Source organism: Manacus vitellinus, unplaced genomic scaffold, assembly GCF_001715985.3.
Source record: "Manacus vitellinus isolate BGI_N305 unplaced genomic scaffold, ASM171598v3 scaffold_32_pilon, whole genome shotgun sequence".
Lineage (NCBI taxonomy): Eukaryota > Metazoa > Chordata > Aves > Passeriformes > Pipridae > Manacus > Manacus vitellinus.
The window spans coordinates 7994328-8014601 of record NW_021940460.1 but is presented as its reverse complement, the minus strand read 5'-3'; the positions used below and the strand labels follow the sequence as shown (position 1 = coordinate 8014601).

Sequence of the window (20274 nt, the reverse complement as noted above, 5' to 3'; positions counted from 1 at the left end):
ACATTTTTGTATAAAAAGCACAGAATCACCTGCTCCAGTCATCATTCACAGTGTCCTTGGTGAGAGCCTCGAGACAGGAGCCAGTCTGTGTGATCTGCCAGAGCTCTGGGGTCACACAAGGAGGGAATTTCCTCAGTAAGAACTTTTAGAAACAGCCCCTCAGCTCCTTCCTCAGTTTGTCCATTCGGTTTTGTACCTGGACACTGGCACAGCACATCCTCTCAGCCTGTGTTCAGTGACAACCCACAGAAACATGGGTCTCTCTGGCTCCTGAGGATGTGTGAAGAGGTATATTTTTTTTCCCTTTGTACAAGAACTGGCACTGAAAAGGATCCAAACAGAACTGTGGAGTCCTAAGGCAAAATCCTTCGTTGGCAGTTTCGATGCAAAATTAACCAGCAAAGATGAAAGATTCCAAGACCACAGGAATTTTTCTTCTCATACTCCCATTTCCTACTAAGGAAGGCAAACAATGCTCAGGTATTATATGGTCTGGGAAGGTCCTTCCCCTCAAATTCCTCTGCCCTGTACAAACACAACTGAAGGTTTCCACTGGATCCCATCCATCCGTGGTAGGAAACACAGGATTCAGCATCTGTAGGAGGCTGGTTGGGCAGCGAGAGCCACGTTCCCAATCCCTGCAAACAGCTCTGTGCTGTCCTTCCCTCACGCTCTCTTCTGGGGTAAGAAAGTCCTTGGGATCATTTTGCCCACAGCAGGCTTGGCTGTAAAATCCAATGCAATTCTTATTATCATTCAAACACAGAACTGAGTTCCCCCGAGCCTTGCCTAAAACAGCACCTTTAAAACAGGCACCACGTGAACAGGTCTGATGAAAAGCCATGACACTGAATACACATCATGTATCAATTGAAATTTAAAAGTACATAGAACAAATATTTCTTTTTTATGTTTACACATGAAATAGAAAACTAAAAATATAATTCATAGTACTAGGTCATCACAGGTGGTGAAATAAAAAGTGCCACAGAAATGCATTACATAGTTCTCTGAATAAAAACAAGTCTGCAATTGCATTGCACTGAACTTATTCTGTTCATTTTGGGAAGAAATACTGACTTATTTTCCTGAAGTGGTTGAATGCAGAAATGAATTCAGAAGAACTTCCAAGGCAATAACTTATTTTATGTAGCAAGATGCAACAGCATGGAAAAGCCAAGGAGGAAAAGTAAAGACATCATGAGTGGGACAAAGTCAGAAACATCCTCCATCATGAGTGATATTTCTGCCCTATTATTTTATGGGGAGACACAAACACTTACTAATAAATAAAGAGCAGTAAACAGCACATTATACCCTGGGGACTGCACAGAGGAAAACAGATCAGGCAAAGCTACTGGGACCTGAAGAGGCTTCTCCAGCTTGTGGGACTGAGCCTCCAATAACACTGACAGTCAATGCAAAAGCTGCAAATGCATCCAGAGCTTGGTTATTTCAAAATAACATACTTCATTTAGTCGTCTTCAGAACTGAAATGCTTTTCTTTGCTCCGTGTCAAGAACTTAACTTTGTTCAGAGTACAAAATGAGTTTCTCATGAGTTAGAGATTCCAAAAAACCAGCAGATTGGGATCACGATGAACTTAATTTTCCACAAAAGGAAGAAATATCTCACATTTGACCTTTTTTATCCAGTTAAACATCTAGAGCCAAGTTTGAGTAGCATCACACAAACTTGGACAGCAATGGTTTGAGAGGCTCAAAACTGAACCAGTGAATAGTCCATTTTATTTCAGCTCAGCTGCCCTGATTAAATGGGTTCAAGCCATCAGACTGTGTCACTGAAAGTTCGTGTTTCAGCTGGTTACAGCTGTCCAAAACATCCACAAAGCTTTCAGCATCCACTGCTGATGCTTTTTAACCTTCAGAACAGCCACATATCAAATACAGCACAAGCTCTAAACGGCAGTTTCAGGCAAATCATCCATTTCTTCAAACGTATTCAAGGTGTTTTTGCTATTAGTTCTTGAATTATCTTGAATTTTGCTTGGATCTGCAAAAAAATGCATTGTAAACAAAACAGGATATGGTAGAAACTGTGTTTGCAAGATCAAAGTTTTGTACATCTTTTTTTTTTTGTTGTTAAAAATATGCATTTATTTAAACAGCAAGTTGTCAGTTTACTACCATATCTTACACAAATTGTTCTGGCTGCCCCCTTTCCTTATTACTGAGCTCATTCTTTAAGCAATATAAAAGCTAATTGGCTCAAGAAGAAACTTCAGAACAAGTCTGTCTCCCAGATCCTCACATGCCCCTGTTGTGTCCTGACTCCTGCTGCCAGAGGGACATTGGACACCTCAGGCTGAGCTCATTTCTCCACAGCACTCCAGCACTGGCAGCAGAGGAGTCTCTTGGATTTCCTGGTCAACATTTGTGAGGGGCAATTTGTCATCCAACACCTATCACAAATCATTACATGTTTGTAACCAACCCTCACTCCAAATCTTTTAAAATACTTTAACACCCCTACCATGTAAACTATCGTTTTTTGCAGCAGTAAAGTGTGGCTGAACATCTAGATTATGTGATTTTATGGTTTTAAAGGTATAAAACTATATCCAAGCATTTATAAGAAAAGCTTTCAAAAATACAGTGTCATAAAACCCCACAGTACCTGTTGGCCCTGGATCTTCATTAATAAATGAAACATGTGTTTTCCACTCGGTCCATTTCACTTCATTAATCCTGTTTATATTGGATATAAGTTGTGTTATTATCATGCATTATCTCCCAGCTACATTGCTGCTCATTCCTTTTTATTCTTTCTTGGGATTGTCACACTTTACCACCTACACCTGCTTTCCTGGGACTAAAAGGCTGACTGTCCCTTGCAGTGTTAGGTACCACAGGAAGGGGAGAATGATACCAAGACTGCTTTATAATTTAACACATTGTGAGTACAGCTTGAAACACACCTTCAGTGTTTTTGATAAAACAGCACCGTTCTTTAATATGGTAATCACCAAATAGCAATCAATTTAAATATAATTACTTTTAAGCTAACATTCAAAGGAGATTATGACAAAGTAACATTTACTGCAAGCAGACTTGATATTTGCACAGTAAAGACATATATGAAGGTGAAAATCTGTTTTCTTACCAAAAAATTATCTACACCTTCCCTTTTTTCAAAACAATTGGTCACAACTGAAAAAAAACACCCCAAATTATATTTTTGTACACCCAGTATAATTTGTAGAGATGCTAGAAATATTTTAAAGAGGAGAAGTAACCTTGAAGCAGCCTACAAGGCAGAATTGATAGCACAGTAATCTAGCTTTGCTTTACCTTAAACACACCCTGGTGTCGTTTTCAGCCACTTTACACCGTTCCCCCAGCTGGAATTTTTTCCTCAAACATTTTGGCAAGAATTTTTCAAATTCCAAAATAGTTCTGGCTCTCTATCAACAATAAATGAGTATGGTTAACCATGTCCAATATTGTCTGATTCCACAGCATATGCCGTTTGCAGCTTCATTATAACATGTCAAGCCTCCATCCCACCACCCACAAGCAACACCAAATAACGTGGCACATCACTGATTGTTTGTGTGGGAAAATAGGGATTCACAGATTCCTGGTGATGGTGAAACACCAAATCCAGGAGAGCAAAAGTCATGAAGGTATGTGACAGTGCATGGGTTGGAAATCCAAGCCACAATATTACTTTTAGATGTTGTTAAATCTGAGGTTATTACAATTCTCTGACACTGAAATTAGTTATTTCCATTATTCACTCACATATACAAATGGGGATTATCATTAGTGCCTAACCTGTTGTGTCAGTATGAGTTACCATAGACACAGCTCAAGAGATTTTAGCCCAAGCAGCTAAAATTGGGCTAAACAAACTTCACAAAACAAACTCCCAAACAAACCTGGAGTTTCCAGATGTGCTCGCTCTCTTTAGAAATATCCTCCACTGTTTCTCCCATCAAGGCAATCAGCATGTTCAAGAGGAGAACAAAAGTCAACACAACAAAAGTTATGAGGAGCAGAAGAAACAGGACAGGATACTTGGAGTTTTGCTGGATCTCCAGATCCCCCAGTCCCAGGGTGAGCTTGAAGAGATCCATCAGCACAGGTCCCAGGCTGCTGTTGGAATGGCATTCACCGCCCTCGTGGCAGGTCTCAATCAAGGCAGCAAGAGCTGAGGAGAAGGCAGGAGGAAATTTCAATCACAGTCATGCCTCAGAAATACGTGGCATTTTATCCTAAAGAATTCACAGTACACTGGGAAAGAGAGCCAGAGCTGCCCAGCAACACACAGCAGCCAGATGAGGATTTCCAGGAAGCAGAAAGAGCCCACGTCCAAATGGAATTGCAGGCAATTAAGAGCCAGATGACTCATCTGTCCACATCTAAACTTAATATCCAGAAGAAACCCCAACATGAGCTCTCATCATGAAAACAGGGTTCTTATGAATAACAATGCTAAAATTTTTACTCACACAGAGCATCAGTGCTTTTCTCCAGTAATATTTACCTACGCCAAATCCCAGCAAAAACACGATATAGACAACTAAGAATTTTATCACATCTTGCAGGATGACCTAGAAATTAAATGAAAGAGTTGTCAGAAATTAAAATTGAGGACTAGTTTTATGTTTATGAATTCTGCAGGGATACAGGTGAGGCACATAGAAAAGTATCAGACTGCTTTCATTGAGTAAACTGGTTTAGTCTCAGCGAGAAGCACAAAGGTTTGATTTGTTATCTCATGCTTGAGAGCCTGATGTGTTGAGTGAGGGTGACTAATTCTGTACAACACAGACATTACAGCATGTGATGCAATTAAATTGCAGAACTACATTAGCTGAAAAAACCCAAAATTATATTCAGTATAATAATTAAACATAATAAAATGTCTATTTGAAGATATAAACTAGATTCTGCCACTGAAGTTATCTAGTGTGCCCTGCTGAAATAATATGCATAAATTGAAAATAAGATATTTCAATATGAACTATAAAATACACCTAAATTGCTGAATGTACTTAATATGGATTGTAGAACAAGTGAGGATTATAAAGGAGGTAAAACAAAAGAAAAACTTGCCTTTTGAATCATCACACTGTAAATGCCCATGGACTGGAAACCTCTGGTGAAATAGAGCATATTGGCCCATCCAAGGGCCATTGCCAAAACAAGACACACGAGGTGTTCTTTGTAGGAAAACAAGTACAAAAAGACAGAGAAGATCACAAGCAAAGCTTGTATAAAACTGTTAAAAAACAAACACATATATGTAAAAGAGAAATTACTAGCACAAAACTAACAACACAGTGGAAAAATATGAAAACAAGACTTCTTCACTCTTTATGCTTAGTTTGTAATTGCATTCTGCTTTGTATTCTCCCCATGAATACTGCCACTATTTTTTAACAATAAAATAGATCAGTACAGGTGGTGTAAGTATATCAATATATAAGGATTATATTTATTAAAGCTGACTTTCAGTGAACTATTCTCCCCCAAACAGCTGTTACAGAAAAGCTGCAGGTAAGATTACATCCATCCCTCTAAATCTGATAATCTAGAGAAAAAGATGAGCATTTGCTACAGCAGCACATTCCCTGTGACCATGAGATACAGAAGCATTTTATACAGAGTATAAAATATATATGTGCACATCAGACTTACAATGCAAAGTGGAACCAGGCATCAGAGAGAATTGACTGCAGGTCTGAGGGCCTGAGCAGAAAGATGGCTACACTCTATGTAGACAGATATAGAAAATATAGATGTGGTAGTAAGGGAAAACAGGTCTCAAAATCTAGTTTTCAAAATAATTCCATTGGTGTTCTAAAATAATGCATCTACTAATAAGACATGATAACTTCCAGAAATAGAGTTGGTTTTTTTTATACAGTTGTAGCTTCTAAGTTTAAAATCCTGTCATGTCTGGCATAATTTAAAAGTTACTGGATTTAATGACTTCCAGTACTTGGCAAAATTATACCACATTTTTTCCAGTAGAAGTTCTAATTCAGAAGTGTCCTTAAAGCCAGTAATTTGACAATGTTGATGTTATAAAAATATCAAATCTCTGCCTTGAAAATTTGAAGGGAAAACACCTTCATAGCTGTTTCACAGAGCAATACAGGTGCATTCAAATATACAACCAGGGTCATTCTGGTAAGCAATGTAGTGTGCCAAAGACTTAAAAAGTTACACACATCAAAGACACTCCACATGTATTGTGGATATCAATAAAAGCAGCAGCATGTTCATAAATCTAGAGAAGTTCTTCATGTAGTTATTTATATATTTGTTAATAAAAAGTCTTACCTCTTTAATGGCTAAAAATATTGCTCCTAACATAACCATCACCTGTCCTGACAACTGCAGCCCTCCCACTCCACGTGTCAGAGCAAGTGGATAAGGTGGAGCCTGCAAGACAGGTCCAAAAATAAAGACTCAGTTTTACCTGAAGGGTAAAAGGCAAAGCAACAAGAAACCTCCCCACATGGGTACACAATTTATTTCCCTTTCTGTAAGGATTTTTTTCATGGTGGATTTAAAGAATTACCCCCTTAACAGATATATATTTGAAAAAGCAGAAGTTTCTCTATTAACAGAAAAATACCTTTTCCACACTTTTAGAAATTTAACAACCTGTCTTTGTGTCATGTATTTGTATTTTTGGGTCATTTTCACAAAATGCAAATATAGTTATATCCTCTTACTGCTCTGCTTCCTTCCAGGTACCTGATGTGGGAGAGCCTGGTCTCCCTACAGCCAGATATTCCAACAACTGCTTCTGGTTTAGCATTTTCAATACAATTCAGGAAACCCTACTGCATTTTAAGTCAGTGAAATTTGGTGAGATTCAGTCACTGTACTCACTTTATTTTCATTAGGCCTGTGGTAGGAAACTAATGTTAAAGTTACATTGTACAGGAAATAAAAACAGCACGACATAAAAAACATGTGCCGTGCAAACTTCTTCCACTTCATTCGCAGGAGGGAATTCAGAGGCTCCAAAGTCAGCATTTCATGACGATTCTGTAGGGGAAAAAAACCAAAATAAACCAATTAAAACTTGAATTTCAGTCATGTACTTTGTGCATTTCATTCAGTTCCCACCCTTTCTGATCCAGAAACACATCTGTGCTCAGAGATGGGTCAGACCCTGACGTGACAAGATGCAATGGGACAGCTCCCACTCGTGCTGGGGTAACCTGCCATTCTCTGTCTGGTAAGTTATGATGGAGCTAAAACTGTCATGTGAACTTCTGGTCTTATGGTTTTATGGCAGTATTAGAATTGAGTAAATGTAAAATTCTGGCTTTGAAAAGCAAACACTTCTAAACATGTAAAATACATACCTATTAAGTGAAGTTTATTTGGCCTGACCAGCTTGGTCATACTTAAACATAAGGTAAATTAATGCTCCTAATGTAGGAAAAGACATTCCCAAAATGCCTAGCCCATGTTTCAGGAGTTGAATGCATATTCTTTTACAGGTGACCATCTACAGAGGTATAAAATTTATCTTGCTCCCAATACAAAAACTGAGAACAAAAATTACAGTTTACTTTTACAAATAATTCATTGGAATACATAGACTAACACATCTGAAATGAGTGTACTGCTAGGAAAAAATGGATCTGTATTTTAAAAATAGGTAACTTACACCAATATTTGTGTTATAGACAATGATTTCCAGCACTGAGTTGTCTGCAGTGGTGTCCAGTTCTGTCAGGTCATACAGAGAAGACTGAACAGGACCATAAGCCCAGTCTGTGAATTTTCTTGACAGGCTCCTGTTTGGCTTCTCTCTGATCTCTCTGCTCAGGATGTATTTCAGAATCTAAAACATTAACAGGATCATTTGTGAGCAGCTGTGTTGGTCATGGGAAAGGGGAAAGCACATGAACATAACAGGCTCAAACCCCAACCTTTTCCCTGTCACATTTTGTACAGTTGTGCAAAGTCAGTGTATTTGTAATTGTGTGTTGGAGATGAAAGACCACCAAGAATTAAATACAGAGTTTCTAATGCCTCCATATTTTCTGTCAGAGTCATTTTTCTAGAGGATAAAAGCAAAATTTTCCATGTGTTCATTTATGTCTTCCTTCAACTTAAACAATTCTTTTCTAAATTATCCCATTGCCAATTTTTTACAATTCAGTAGATTTCTGAAAACCAAATTCTACAGCAGAGTAACAGAGCAGTTCCAGTGAGTTTCCTGAAACTGTTCAAAGACTGCATAAGTGCAATATGGTAATAAATGCAGAATTTCTGAGTTTCTGTGCAACAGAAGGGTTTGCCAAGCTGTTTTTAAACAATGTGTATTTTATACAGAGAGGGGGAGTTACAGGGAAACCTTGAAAGGTAGAAGCAACGTGGCAATGAAAATGTTTCCTTGTGTTTTAAACAAAATTAGCTCACTAAATACTACTGATACATAACAGCATAACCAGGCTGAAAAAGGATGTGTCAGAGCACTGGTTTCTCTTAGATGCTACTGAAATAATACCCACCTCTAATTTCCCAGTTTTTGCAGCCAACTGTAGTGGTGTCAAACCCTCCTTATTCTTTGTTGTTTCCAAATTTTTGTCTTTACTTTTCAACAATATCATATCATACATTCTGATTACAAAATCATTCTGAGTTTTTGAGTCCTCTGCCACAGTAACTAATGCATGGAGGATATTGTTTCCTCTGGAATCCTGAGAAGAAATATTAGTCCTGGCATTGTCCATTAACAGTTGAATTATGTCTGGTTGGTTGGTACAGGCAGCTAATGCCAGTGCAGTTTCACCTATAAAAATCATAAAATGCAACATGTGTTCATGTTTTATTACAAATCAGATTATAAAAGAGTGACTGTGTTAAGAATCTTAACATATGAAAGTACATTTACTATTGATTGTATTGAGTTAAGCTCTTGTTTTATAAAAGCTTTGGGTATTCCTTCTTAACTTTTCCAGAAAGATCACATTTCCACTTACCAAAATAAAAGCCTTCATGCTTATGTTTGGGATTAAAGAAAATACCCTGGGCATGAGCATTGACATCAGCTCCTTTTTCTATGAGGCTCTGGGTTATTTCGTACTGTCTCCTCTCAATGGCAATATTTAGAGCTGTCTGGCCTGGAAAAACAGACACGGGAATCTCTCAAGTACATTCTGAAATACCAATGATATTTCACAGTGAATAGCACCAGTGAATAAATGAATTAAAGTTGGTTTAGGAATTTAAACCATCATTAGAGTGTTTGAGGAGAATAGTATTTTATGGATGGTATGTTTAACCATATACCTGAAACTGGTATCAGATGGCAGTACCTTTATATGCCTCTTCTGTGTAAGCTGCATTGATAAATCTCTCCAGAATACCATTTTCTTCTGCAAAGGACAGGAGCATATTCACTACCTCATTCGTGTTCTCGTTGATGTTCAGCAGAGCTTTCATCAGACAAGTTTTGCCGGTATCTGAAGCTGTGAATTTTTTCATCAGATAATCTACAAGAGTGAATTTTTAGGATTAGATCATCATGATTTACTAAACTTTTGTTAATTAAGGGTTAAACTTGAAAGATATATATGAACATAAACTATTTGCCACTGGTTTTCCTGTTGGACATTCCACCGCCATAACTCCAGACAGATCCAAATTCACAGGAAAGTAGCTGCTCCACAGAGATAATTCCCAGTTTTAGGCTACAAATGTGCTGCCAGAAGAGCCAACAATCTTCCCCTGGGTATCTGCACCCCTCACCTGGCACAGTCATGTTTGTGCAGGCCCTGGATCGCTCCTTCAGCTCCCCGAGCAGACACTGCAGCTCCTCCACGTTCCCCTCCGACACTGCCCGGAATAGGAATCGCTTCAGCTTCTTCCTGGCACTGGTCTGCTCAGGTCCTTGGGATATGTTAGCACTGGATTGCAAGAAATAACGAAATTCCTGATTCCATTTACTATATTTTTATATTATTTTCTACAGAAGAGGGAATAAAAATACAATTACTTGCCTCAGACAACACATACCTGCCCTGCTTCCACATATATCTCGACATGGATCTCACAGAACATTTCCCAGTTTGCTTATTTGCAGGTAAGTGGTTATTGAGGTGTTTTATAATAAACCAGCACATTTTTCAAGTGTTTTGTTTTGTGTTCTCACCAGTTCACCCATTCTTTTAGAACAAAGGTTGAGAAATACTTCTTTGATCTGCCCACAACTCACTGACTTCAGTGCTGAGGTTCCTGATGCTGCACTCCAGCAGAAGATAAGTTTTTAACCTCATATCTGACAACTCTTTCCTGATCATCCATTATTCTGGAATGATTTAACAATTCCCCCAGTCAGAAACACCCCCAGCTCATGCCTAGCTGTGCATGCTGTGTAGGTCCTGTGTTGTCATCTAGAAAACAGACTTTAGGTATGAAGAATCCTCACACTAAGCATGAAATCTGAGAAAAGCAGAGATTAGAGTTGTTTATTTCAACATTTAATTATAGAGGAATTAGAAATGTGTGCACACACATGACCTTTTTCCTTAAACATGGCAGGCAAAATAAGGAATATCTTCCCTGTCATAAACTTAATCTGTTGAAAATGTACTGAGAAATATTCCTGTCTCCACTCACCAGCAACTGTCTACATTAGGACTATACTCAGTGGCATCATCCTGAAGAGACTGTGGGGAATCCATGTCTTCCCCATTTCCAGAAGCACTAAAGAAAACAGAAAAGCACATGTGCAAAGATATTAAAAGATATTTTAGCAAACTGCATGAAGAATCAGTCAGTGGTAGGAGGCAGTATCTACAGCAGAGCTAAAATTAGTCTAATTTGAAATTGTGCATTTTAACTCTGGAATTTTATCTCCCACATGAATTTTAAAATAAGTGGTAAAAATTGAGAGACTCACAGGATTTTATTATATTTTAAAAAAACACATTAGGAAAGCAATCTGCTTTGTGTTATATTATTTCACTACAGATCCTGAAAATGTGAGAAGTTTTTTCTTCCTTTTTTTTTTAAATGATCACTGCATTTTATGCATCATCCTGAATGCTACAATCTTCATTTTCACATGCTTAATTTGTCATTTGCCACAAAACAAGTGCTAAATCAGTAGCAGCATATGGGTTGCAAACCCAGAATGGAAGTGATTTACCTAAAGTTTTACTACACAGAACACTCTTGGCAAGTCAGGAGCATTTTGTGGCTGACTTGAATGGAAGCTTCAGCTAAAAGAAGTTGAGGACCGGGCCTTAAATACATATTTAGTTAATATATTTAGAGGATTTCAATGGAACTGGTATTTTGTATTTGCTGTACATAATTTCCAGACAGCCCTACAAGCAGATCTGACTTTAAAACTCATTATAATTGTTCTTACTTTTATTTTTGTTTTCTGCAAGGTTCATATTTGATGAACTACCTCAGGTTAATAATTTCAGGAATCTGAACTATAAGTATTGACAAAACAGATGCATGGACAGCAATGCAAGTGTCCAGCACTGTTCTGAAGGTATTCCCTTCCCTTTGAACTAAAGCTGGGAGCTCAGAGTCTGTTTTTATTCCATCTGTCATTCCTGCAGAAAATTGAGGAATGTCTGGCAAACACTGTGTGTGTGTCTTGTGCAGGTCAGTCCCTGAATGAAAGGAAGAAATTTGGATACCTCTCCTCTGAAACCAAAATCAGACTGTCAGCTAATTCCAAAAAGCTGAGCAGACACCCATCAGAAACACAAACCTTTGGCCATTCTGGGCTTTTGGCAGATTTGTTACATATTTCCCTTATTCATCGTTATTGGCTGTTGGCACCTCACACACTTTTAAAAATGACATGCATTCTTCCCAGTCATAATTTTTCTCCATTCATTCAGCATAAATGGCTGCTTTAAACATTTCAGACTCAGCATTTTCACGTTGTTTGATTGCTAATGAGCAATAGAGGGAGGACGTCAGCACCCAGCTGTGAACAGGGTTTGCTAAATTAAGCTGTGGAGTTTGTTCTAATGTACCATTAATGAGAGGCTAAGAATAAAAAAAGTACTGATTTTAAAATTACTTAAAACTGAGGCCTGATTTATTCCATGCAAGTGTCAGCAGTAGATAAAGATAAGTCATCTACTGATCAACAATGGACTCCAGTGAAGTTCTGTCTTTGAAGTGACCAAAAGCTATGAAATCTCATGTGAAATTCTAGCACTGGAGTCTAAGGAGGAATAAGGAGTAGCTGCTGGAAAGAAAATAGATATATTTGCAGTATGACTATTGCAGATGAATCTATAACTTACCAGGGACGAATATTTGAATCCATTGGTTTTGAAAACACAGGGGGAGATGTGTTATTTGGAGTGGCATTGCTTTCAAAACCATCAATCTCCAGGAAAAAGTGGGAACTGTTGAAGACAGTGCATTTAAAAAATATTAGCAACCACAGACCAAGCAGAGCTCTACAAGTACATACCTAGGGCAGGCTTGACAATTAATCTTTTCTGGCATTACCTAACAAGATGTTGGAACAGAGGCTTATCTGCTTTCCCCTGGGGAGATCCCAACCTCCAGCACTGTGCCCAGCTCTTTCATGCTGGCAGATGGGCAAAATTCCTAAGGTATTTTTAGAACACATGGCATCAGATCCTGACATGTCTAAGAGCAACCCCAGCAGCCCTAAACCAGCCTTGCATTCAGCTCCAGTGCAAAGAGCCAAATGCAACCCCAGTCACTGCTCAGCTACACACACACAACTGCTTTTTAATCTACTGCATCCTACTCCCTGTTTCTCCAGCCAGGAGCCATCAGATGGATCATTTCAAACCCATCAGCAGTGATAATGATTAAATCAGAATGTTTGAAAGGTCACATGTTAAAAGACATCAGGCATTTCCACCAGCCAGGACTGACTGTGTCCTCTTGCCAGTCATGCATGACATTTAACTATTTTTTTCCTGATAAATAATTATATAAATATATATGGAATTATTTATAGTGAAAAATATAATTTGAAGCAACACAGAAAAGGCAAATGAAAAGAATAGGAAGATATCATCCTTTAAAAGCCTGCGGAGTTGAGAGGCAAAAATCAATGGCTTGGTATTACTGGATCTCACTAAAACATTGCTACAGTTCACCACAGAGAGAGAAGTTCCAGTGGTGGGTGTAGCAACTCCCACATGGGCTGTTGTTCAGAAACTGTGTTACATTTCTAAAAATGTTCCAGTAGTCACCTGGAAAATGCTTCCAATTCATTTAATATTTATGGTTTAGTCCATAGGGTATTTCTTTCTCTTTTTTAACTGCATCTTCCCCAAAGAATCCTGTTGAAGTCAAGTACATGTAGTGATGCTAAAATGCAGTATGTTATTAGAACCCTATTGAACAACCTGCTGATGTTTGCTAAAAACAGCATGACCTAATTCATCTCACTTTCCAATGCCTTGGTGACCCAAGTGATAATTCACTGTCTGTAGTTATTTAAACTTTTATGACCTTTTAACATTTGAGATGTGCCTGTGAACATGTTCTAAGCAGGCAGCAAGTAAAATGTCACTTCTGGTTAGCAGGACTGTGTCCCTGAAATTACCTGGGCAGGGGGTAGGAAAAACCCAGACAGAACCAGGACCATCACTTGTGCCAGTCACTGCTGTTTCACTGAGGTCTGGACTTGGCAGAGGGACTGTGGAGGAGTGGAAAAAACAGGGATTCATCCTGTTTTTTTGCATTCCCTGACCATGAAGTGCAGGAGCTGTCCCAACAGGCAAACACCTGTTGGAGGCTGCAGTGAGGCTCCCTAAAGCCAGAAGTGCCAAGGTCTGGGCTCTGCTGGACCTTCTCACCTGAGGGGACAGTGCATCACAGGCTGATGTCTCGGAGCTGCTCCTGCTCTCCCAGCAGTGTGTTCCTGCTGAAGGTTTTGGCAGGTACAGCAGCTATGGAGTGAACCCTGGTTTGGAGGCTGCCAGACCTCACCTACCCTGGCATGTGGGTTACCTGGGGATATCATGGGGGGAAAAAAAACCCCAAAGCCACCGTGCAAAGCAGTTGGAGAGCTACCAGCAAATACCCAAGTGCTTCCGTGGCCCTGGTGCACTGCCCACAAACATCAGCAGGCTCTGACAACATTTGCAGCCTCCTCCCAGTTTTCCTGTACTTAATTATATACTGTTAGTCCAAATTCCAGGGCCTTCAAGAAGAGAATGTCATTGTCTTTCAAGAAAATGCATATTGCCAGTACATTTTGTTGAGTGAGAGATGCCACCCTGGAAGTGCAGCAGCTACTGGTGGCACAATTGGAGGAAGTGTCTTGCAGCAACAGGATAAAGCAGCACAGGAACATATAATTAAAAGAGCATGTTAAACCCCTGCATTAAAATTCACGGGACCTCGGTGCTGTGTATCACAGGAATGTTGTGGGCCACACCTCTCTTGGTGTGAGAGGTGGGAAAAACCCCACAGTTACTGTTCTGGAGGCCACAAAATTGAATGTGAGATATGAGGTAAGTAATTGAGGGCTTGGGTTTGGCAGTGTTCTTACAACCACACAGTCTCCCATGGAATTGCCCCTTTTTGAAGTACTGGGTGTATCACGAGCTGTTCAGACACCTTGTCTCCCCCATATGCCACCAAAGAGCTGCTCTTTTGGAATTCAGTGACAGAAAGACAAATTGGACCACCCAGGCAGTGGGTCTCAAATAACTAATGGCACCATTTCTGTGAAAAGTGATTCCTCTGATTATTGAGAATTATAAATGTCAGAACAGCCACAATTGCCTAGGCCTTCAGAGTTTCAGAAATTGCCATAATAACTAGTAATTATCATCCAGAGTGAAAAGTTTATGAATGAAAATTCATCCTCGCTCTACAGCAACTTAGTTCACTTCAATAGCATGGTACCAGGCAGGAATTACAGCTTATATTTCCCCACTCATATTAAATACAAACCCTTAGTCCCTTTATTAATTCTCTAATATAAATTATAAATGAAAGTGAATATTTTATAAAACAATGAAGTATTGTTAATCAAAGTAGATCAGAAACAGACTTTAAAGACTGGTATATGATCCTGATGGCTCTGGGACAAGGGTTAAATATTTGTCCCATTAGAGTAAACACATCATATGTGTTCCTAACTCTTCCACTCATAAACAGCATAAGCATGGTCATGTGAAGGCATCTTGTGTTACCAGGTCTCTCTCATTCATATTTGCAGTGTAAATACAGGTGTTAGTGGTATTTCAGTGCCAACATCAACTAAAGGAGATAAACCAGGGAGTTTTAGTGGTTTAGGCTGAGCTGGAGTCCTACCTTTTCTTCGTGGGAGTGCTCTCAGTCACCTTTTTCTCTTGCTGGTTTGAAGGGGGAATTCCTGACGGATTTGTTTTCTTGCCCATTAGTGGAACAACTTCGTTGTTATCTTTAATCATGTTCCTGCAGTAGAGAGATTCATGGTTACTTGACTCCTGTTCATTTGAAGGAAGTATAGTGACCAAATTGCCTACTTATACACAAATAAACACACAAATATTGATTGGGCTTTAAGTTTTTCATTTTTCAGTTGCTAAGCACATGCCGTTTCATGTATCAAGGCAGGAGGGTTTTATACTTGACTCATTAAATTTAATTCTAGAAGAAGTACCATTAAAAGTGGCACCAGTAGAACTATAAATTCAAGCCTGTGCCTAAATTAAACTGAAGGGGATCTGTCAATCACGACAGTGGATGTTATTCAGAGAAGACTTTTAGAAGTACCTCTAAAGTTTATGAATATTTACAGTTAATCTGAGTAGTCTGCTTTGTCCAAGACAATTTCAGAAAACTGGTAAATTCCAGAAAAAATTCAGGAAGGTCTGTGCAACTGATACAATATTTGAAGGAAGGTTCCAGACATGAAGGGTAATGAACAAAAAATCCCTGAAACTTTTCACTGCCTTAGAACAGCTGAAGTAAGAGACTGAATCCAATGCCCAGGCTGAGCTCAGCTAAACCATCACATGCATAATATTCAGAATTTTTGTGTTCTGGTGACATTTCTCAACATTTCTTCAGGAAAAAGAAAAAAAAAATCATGATTCTACTGGATGGAAATTGTCACCACCACATGACACAAAAGGATCTTAATGCATGTTACCTGCTTCTGAACACCCACAGCATGAATTCTGTAAGTAATAATGAATAACTATCTCCCTGTTTCTCAATCTAACACTCAAGGGCATCATTTTAAATCACCCAGGATAATTTGAAAGCGAGAAGGTGAGTTCAGGATACATTAAAATTCACTGAATGTAAAACCATTACAAGGTCAGGGATGCATTTCCCAGGAAATGAGGGGAGTGCCCTCCATACCCAAGGACAAATGGCAAAAATAATTTGCCTGCAAGTTTGCACAAAATGAACTACACATTTTTTCCCCTCCTACTCCACTTTCCTTAATGTGACAAATGTACACACAAAACTTTCTGCTCCTGTCACAGTGCTGTCAATGATTCCTTCCAGGATTCCTTCATTATGGGAATATCGAGATACAAAAAGCAGATTGAGGAGTGTGTTTGAAAAGACATGACACCTGGTGTGAGAGAGGAGCCAGGAATATTTGATATTTGAATAGAGTCTATTAATGCATAAACAACAAATGTTTAATTATGGGAATTTTCAATCCCACATACAGAGAACTGAGAACTTACAGGGTCCAAACACATGTAAGTGCAGCTGTCATTTCTTGGCACTAAATGGAATAGGAATTTCAAATACTGGAAAGGACTCCTTACCTTGCAAAGGTTGGCTTAAGAAACAGGCATGGAAATAAATTTTTATTGTGTTTTCTACCATTGATAGATGTGTTCACACTAGAGCAACTTGGAAACACGCCTAGTTTGGATGCATTTCCTAAGAATGCATATCACAACTTCCATAGAAATAATTTACAAAGAGAAAATATTTTTACTTAGTACACTTGCATACAAAGCACATTGTAGCTTTCACAGCAGTAAATGCACAAAAGAACTGAACTTGGATATTCCACAGTCGAGGCAGGAGAAAGGTTTTTGTCCATGCCATTGGAAATGCAATTCACGTAGTCTCTAGACACATGTTGTGTCAGTGAATACACTGATAAACATTTAGTCTTAACACAGCTAAAACAAATGACTGTTGTCTTACTCAGTTCATAAATAATTCTGCTATTTACTTCTTACTAAGTACTTTAAGAATACAAAGCAGTGTATGGGCAAAGACATTTCCCATCTCAAGGAAGAGGCAAACGTGGCACTGGACATAAATCACATATGAGGGGACCAGAATATGATGGAGATGGGCATTAAATAGCTGCACTAAATGAGTGACTTTAAAGCAAGAGAATAACTGGAAACAGACTAAAAATTCCAAAAGTGTGTCAGCAAAAGGCGTTGCCAAATTGAGAGGGGCACAGCTGGGAGGTGAGCAAAGTCAGAGGGGTCAGAGAGAGGGGCAGGAAGAGCTGGAGAAATAAAGACCAAGGTTAAATCTCTAAAGGACAGAGTGGCCACGAGGAAGAGCCTCTCCTTTGTGAGCGACACTGGAGCTGCTCAGACACAGCAACACATTTCTGCAAGGGCAGCAGCTCAAAGCCTCATCTCTGCAGCCAGTTTCCACCACAGAGATTTTAGCAGTGGCTCAAGCACAGGCTGCATCATTTAGGAGAGGTGAAAATAGTCAAAGATAGCACTGGAGTTGTACTGAATGATGAAGGGCTGCTGAACCATCAGCAATACAAGAAAACACTCTGGGAAGGAAAAAGATTTTCACTTTTGTATACAGGAACTAAGCTTCCAAAAGCATACAGGACATTTGATTGTAGTCTCAGCCAAAAAGCCTGTTTTAAATGAGATCTCAGCCTGCACAAGTAAATAACTGCAGGCACAACAGCAGAGGTACCTCGTTACAGTGCTGAGGTAGCATCTGCTTCATTTTTAATCACAATTAATTGTATGCTTACAGGAAAACTAAGCCAGGGCTTTCATCAACAGCTTCCAGAGCACTATCATTTTCTCTAATCTATGACATGTAGAGAAAAATAGTGCAACAGCCTGAAAAGTGTCACATCATGTCGCTTATGTAACCCGATATGGAGCATTGTCTTTTATTGTAACTATTTTCTACTCCCATTATCAAGTTAATTGTTACTTACAGACCACCAGGGAAGTGGCTTATCTGAAGTCGGCAGCAAGACAAAACCACTGCATTGATTTATAGTATTGAGAATTACTTTGAAGGGGATCTGAGGACATGGAGGACTTGGTATCTGACCCCCAGCAGAGTATTCATCTGTAATGGTGAATGGGATTCTGCCATTCCTACAGTAAGCAGGCACTTTACACACTATCACAGACTCACCTTGTGCTTGCCTGAGAACAAGAAAAATCATACATACCTATAACTTCACAGCTCAATAACTATAAATGAAGTGGCTAAACAGAGAATCCTACAAATCAAAAGAAACCCTCAGCTGTGATATTGTGGCAAAAAGGTCTCTTCTTCCCTGGGGGCAGAGGAGTGGAAGTGACTGTCAATAACTGTTCCATTCACAGGATCCTTCCAACAGCCCATGACACTTGCCAGCACCTGCGACCTAATTTCTTACTGGCTCATAAAAAAGAAATTCCCCTCCCTGAGGGGAAAGCTGATAAAACTTCATTTTGACTTTTGTGCATTACTTAAAGCATTATGAGTCCTATCAGCAGAAAGTTTCACTTGATAGAAAAGAGTTTCATATTTCTGTAAGATTTTTAGACTTTTGAGGGGCATTAGTATGCACTATCAAAAATTCATTTGCTTCTCGGGGAGAAATTTGTTCTTTCCTATGAAGGTTTTTCCTAACAGAAGTTTAAAAAGACTCTGAAAAGCAATGTTTTTCCCTGAGGAAAAGTGCTTTAAGCTTATTTCTGAATTAAATAAAAAGAAGAAATTTTACTGAGTTGAAATAAAAACTATTCTACCAAGCCTGGGGATTTTACTTTCAACGGTCTCCACAGTAACTGAAACTTTCAGTGGAAGATGAATGTAATAAAGTTTGGTCTGTATGATATTATATTTTGGATCCCCTTGGCACAGGAATTAGGAAGTGCAACAGTGATTTGGGGCTGGCAAATACAAATGAAATCAGGTCCATCTTTCTTCACTCCTGAATGCCCAAGGAGTCGACGTGGCACAGCTCAGGGTTTATAAACTAGAAAACCAGAAACAAGCATGACAGAAAAGCCTTCTCCAGTTGAGCAGCTGGTTTTGTGTTTGTCTCTTGAAGATTTCACTCTCTCCAGAAACATCACCTGCCCCAAACACCCACAGAGCTCCCGGAGAACTTACCCTGCTTACGACACCTCCATTCCAGCGGGGACGAGGAGCCTCGGAACGGCCCAAGGATCAAAGCAGGGCCCTGCTGGTGCTGCAACAACATCCAGAGCTCACCTGCCAAAGGAGCAAAACCACGTTCGAGCTCAAAACTATCCTAAAAACGCCAAACCACCCTTCTCCAGTCATCCAGGGTGCTCAGCTGGGGAGCTCAGCCAGGGCCAGCGCCGGAGCACCGCGGCCGTACGGGGTTTGCTACGTCTGAAATTAGGGAGCAGAGAGGAACTCGCTAGACAACAAAGCCTTTACCTCACAGCTGCCAAAGCGGGATGACACACACACACACACGCAATAATTATACACTGAAATGTTACTAAAGCTGAGTTGCTCAGGGATGACTTAATGGCAGCAGTAGAATATCTCAAACCATCGCTGCTCTGCAGTTTACATACTGTTTTCAAAGGAAAATGGTTATGCACATGCATTTGGGTTGTAAATGACCCCTTTTATGTCATGCTCAGTTTATTATATAGCATGGAACTACTCCAAAGCAGAAATGAGGAAAGGATCCTGCTAAGTGCTCCAGCAAGCAAAAAGATTTTGCTATGACTTTGAAAAATTAGAAAAGGTCTTAGAAAAATCTTATTTCACAGCGATAATGTCAGTGAAAACACGGTGGGCGTGTTTAGATCTTTCCCCACCTATAATAGTTTCTGGTGAATGTGTACCCAGAGGGGCTGTGGGAACACAGACAGTTGGGTTTCACATAAACAGTCCTGGTGTTGCTTTGTGCTGCATGTCTCAGCTTTGCTAATTCTGAGCTGTTGAGCAATGGCTGATGCAGAATTCTGTTCTGGGACATGCCAGAAGAGTGACCATAAGTTCTTCTGCTCTTTTTATAGAGTTCCTCCTTTATCACCAGAAATAGTACGTTAAAAACTCGTGTGTCTTTGCCTGCGAGACC

General features: G+C 39.4%; 1 protein-coding gene across 2 annotated transcripts; it reads right to left on the bottom strand.

The window, feature by feature from the left end:
- Window positions 1-287: 287 nt before the first annotated feature.
- TRPV3 (transient receptor potential cation channel subfamily V member 3) lies at window positions 288-18502 on the bottom strand. Of its 2 annotated transcripts, XM_029961348.1 has the most exons (19): window positions 18394-18502; window positions 15294-15416; window positions 12284-12388; window positions 10623-10709; window positions 9753-9910; window positions 9320-9496; window positions 8984-9124; window positions 8513-8793; window positions 7663-7839; window positions 6873-7031; window positions 6315-6416; window positions 5667-5740; window positions 5082-5247; window positions 4510-4576; window positions 3902-4173; window positions 3312-3424; window positions 2638-2708; window positions 1470-2013; window positions 691-725 (listed from the first exon to the last, which is right to left on the bottom strand). In XM_029961348.1, the coding sequence occupies exons 2-18, from the start codon at window positions 15410-15412 to the stop codon at window positions 1919-1921; spliced, it is 2364 nt and encodes a 787-aa protein (XP_029817208.1). In that variant the 5' UTR covers window positions 15413-15416; window positions 18394-18502; the 3' UTR covers window positions 691-725; window positions 1470-1918. The 2 variants fall into 2 exon arrangements, with proteins under 2 accessions (XP_017932240.1, XP_029817208.1); XM_018076751.1 differs by lacking the exons at window positions 1470-2013; window positions 15294-15416; window positions 18394-18502 and adding an exon at window positions 12495-12598 and having other exon boundaries at window positions 288-725.
- Between the last annotated feature and the right edge of the window lie 1772 nt (window positions 18503-20274).

Coding starts and splice junctions, on each gene's coding strand:
- TRPV3 (XM_029961348.1), bottom strand. CDS start 15,412: ATGATTAAAGATAACAACGAAGTTGTTCCACTAATGGGCAAGAAAACA. Junction 5,248..5,666: donor GCCTGGTTCCACTTTGCATT/GTAAGTCTGATG, acceptor GTTTTTTAACAG/TTTTATACAAGCTTTGCTTG. Junction 3,425..3,901: donor AGCACATCTGGAAACTCCAG/GTTTGTTTGGGA, acceptor TATTGTTGATAG/AGAGCCAGAACTATTTTGGA.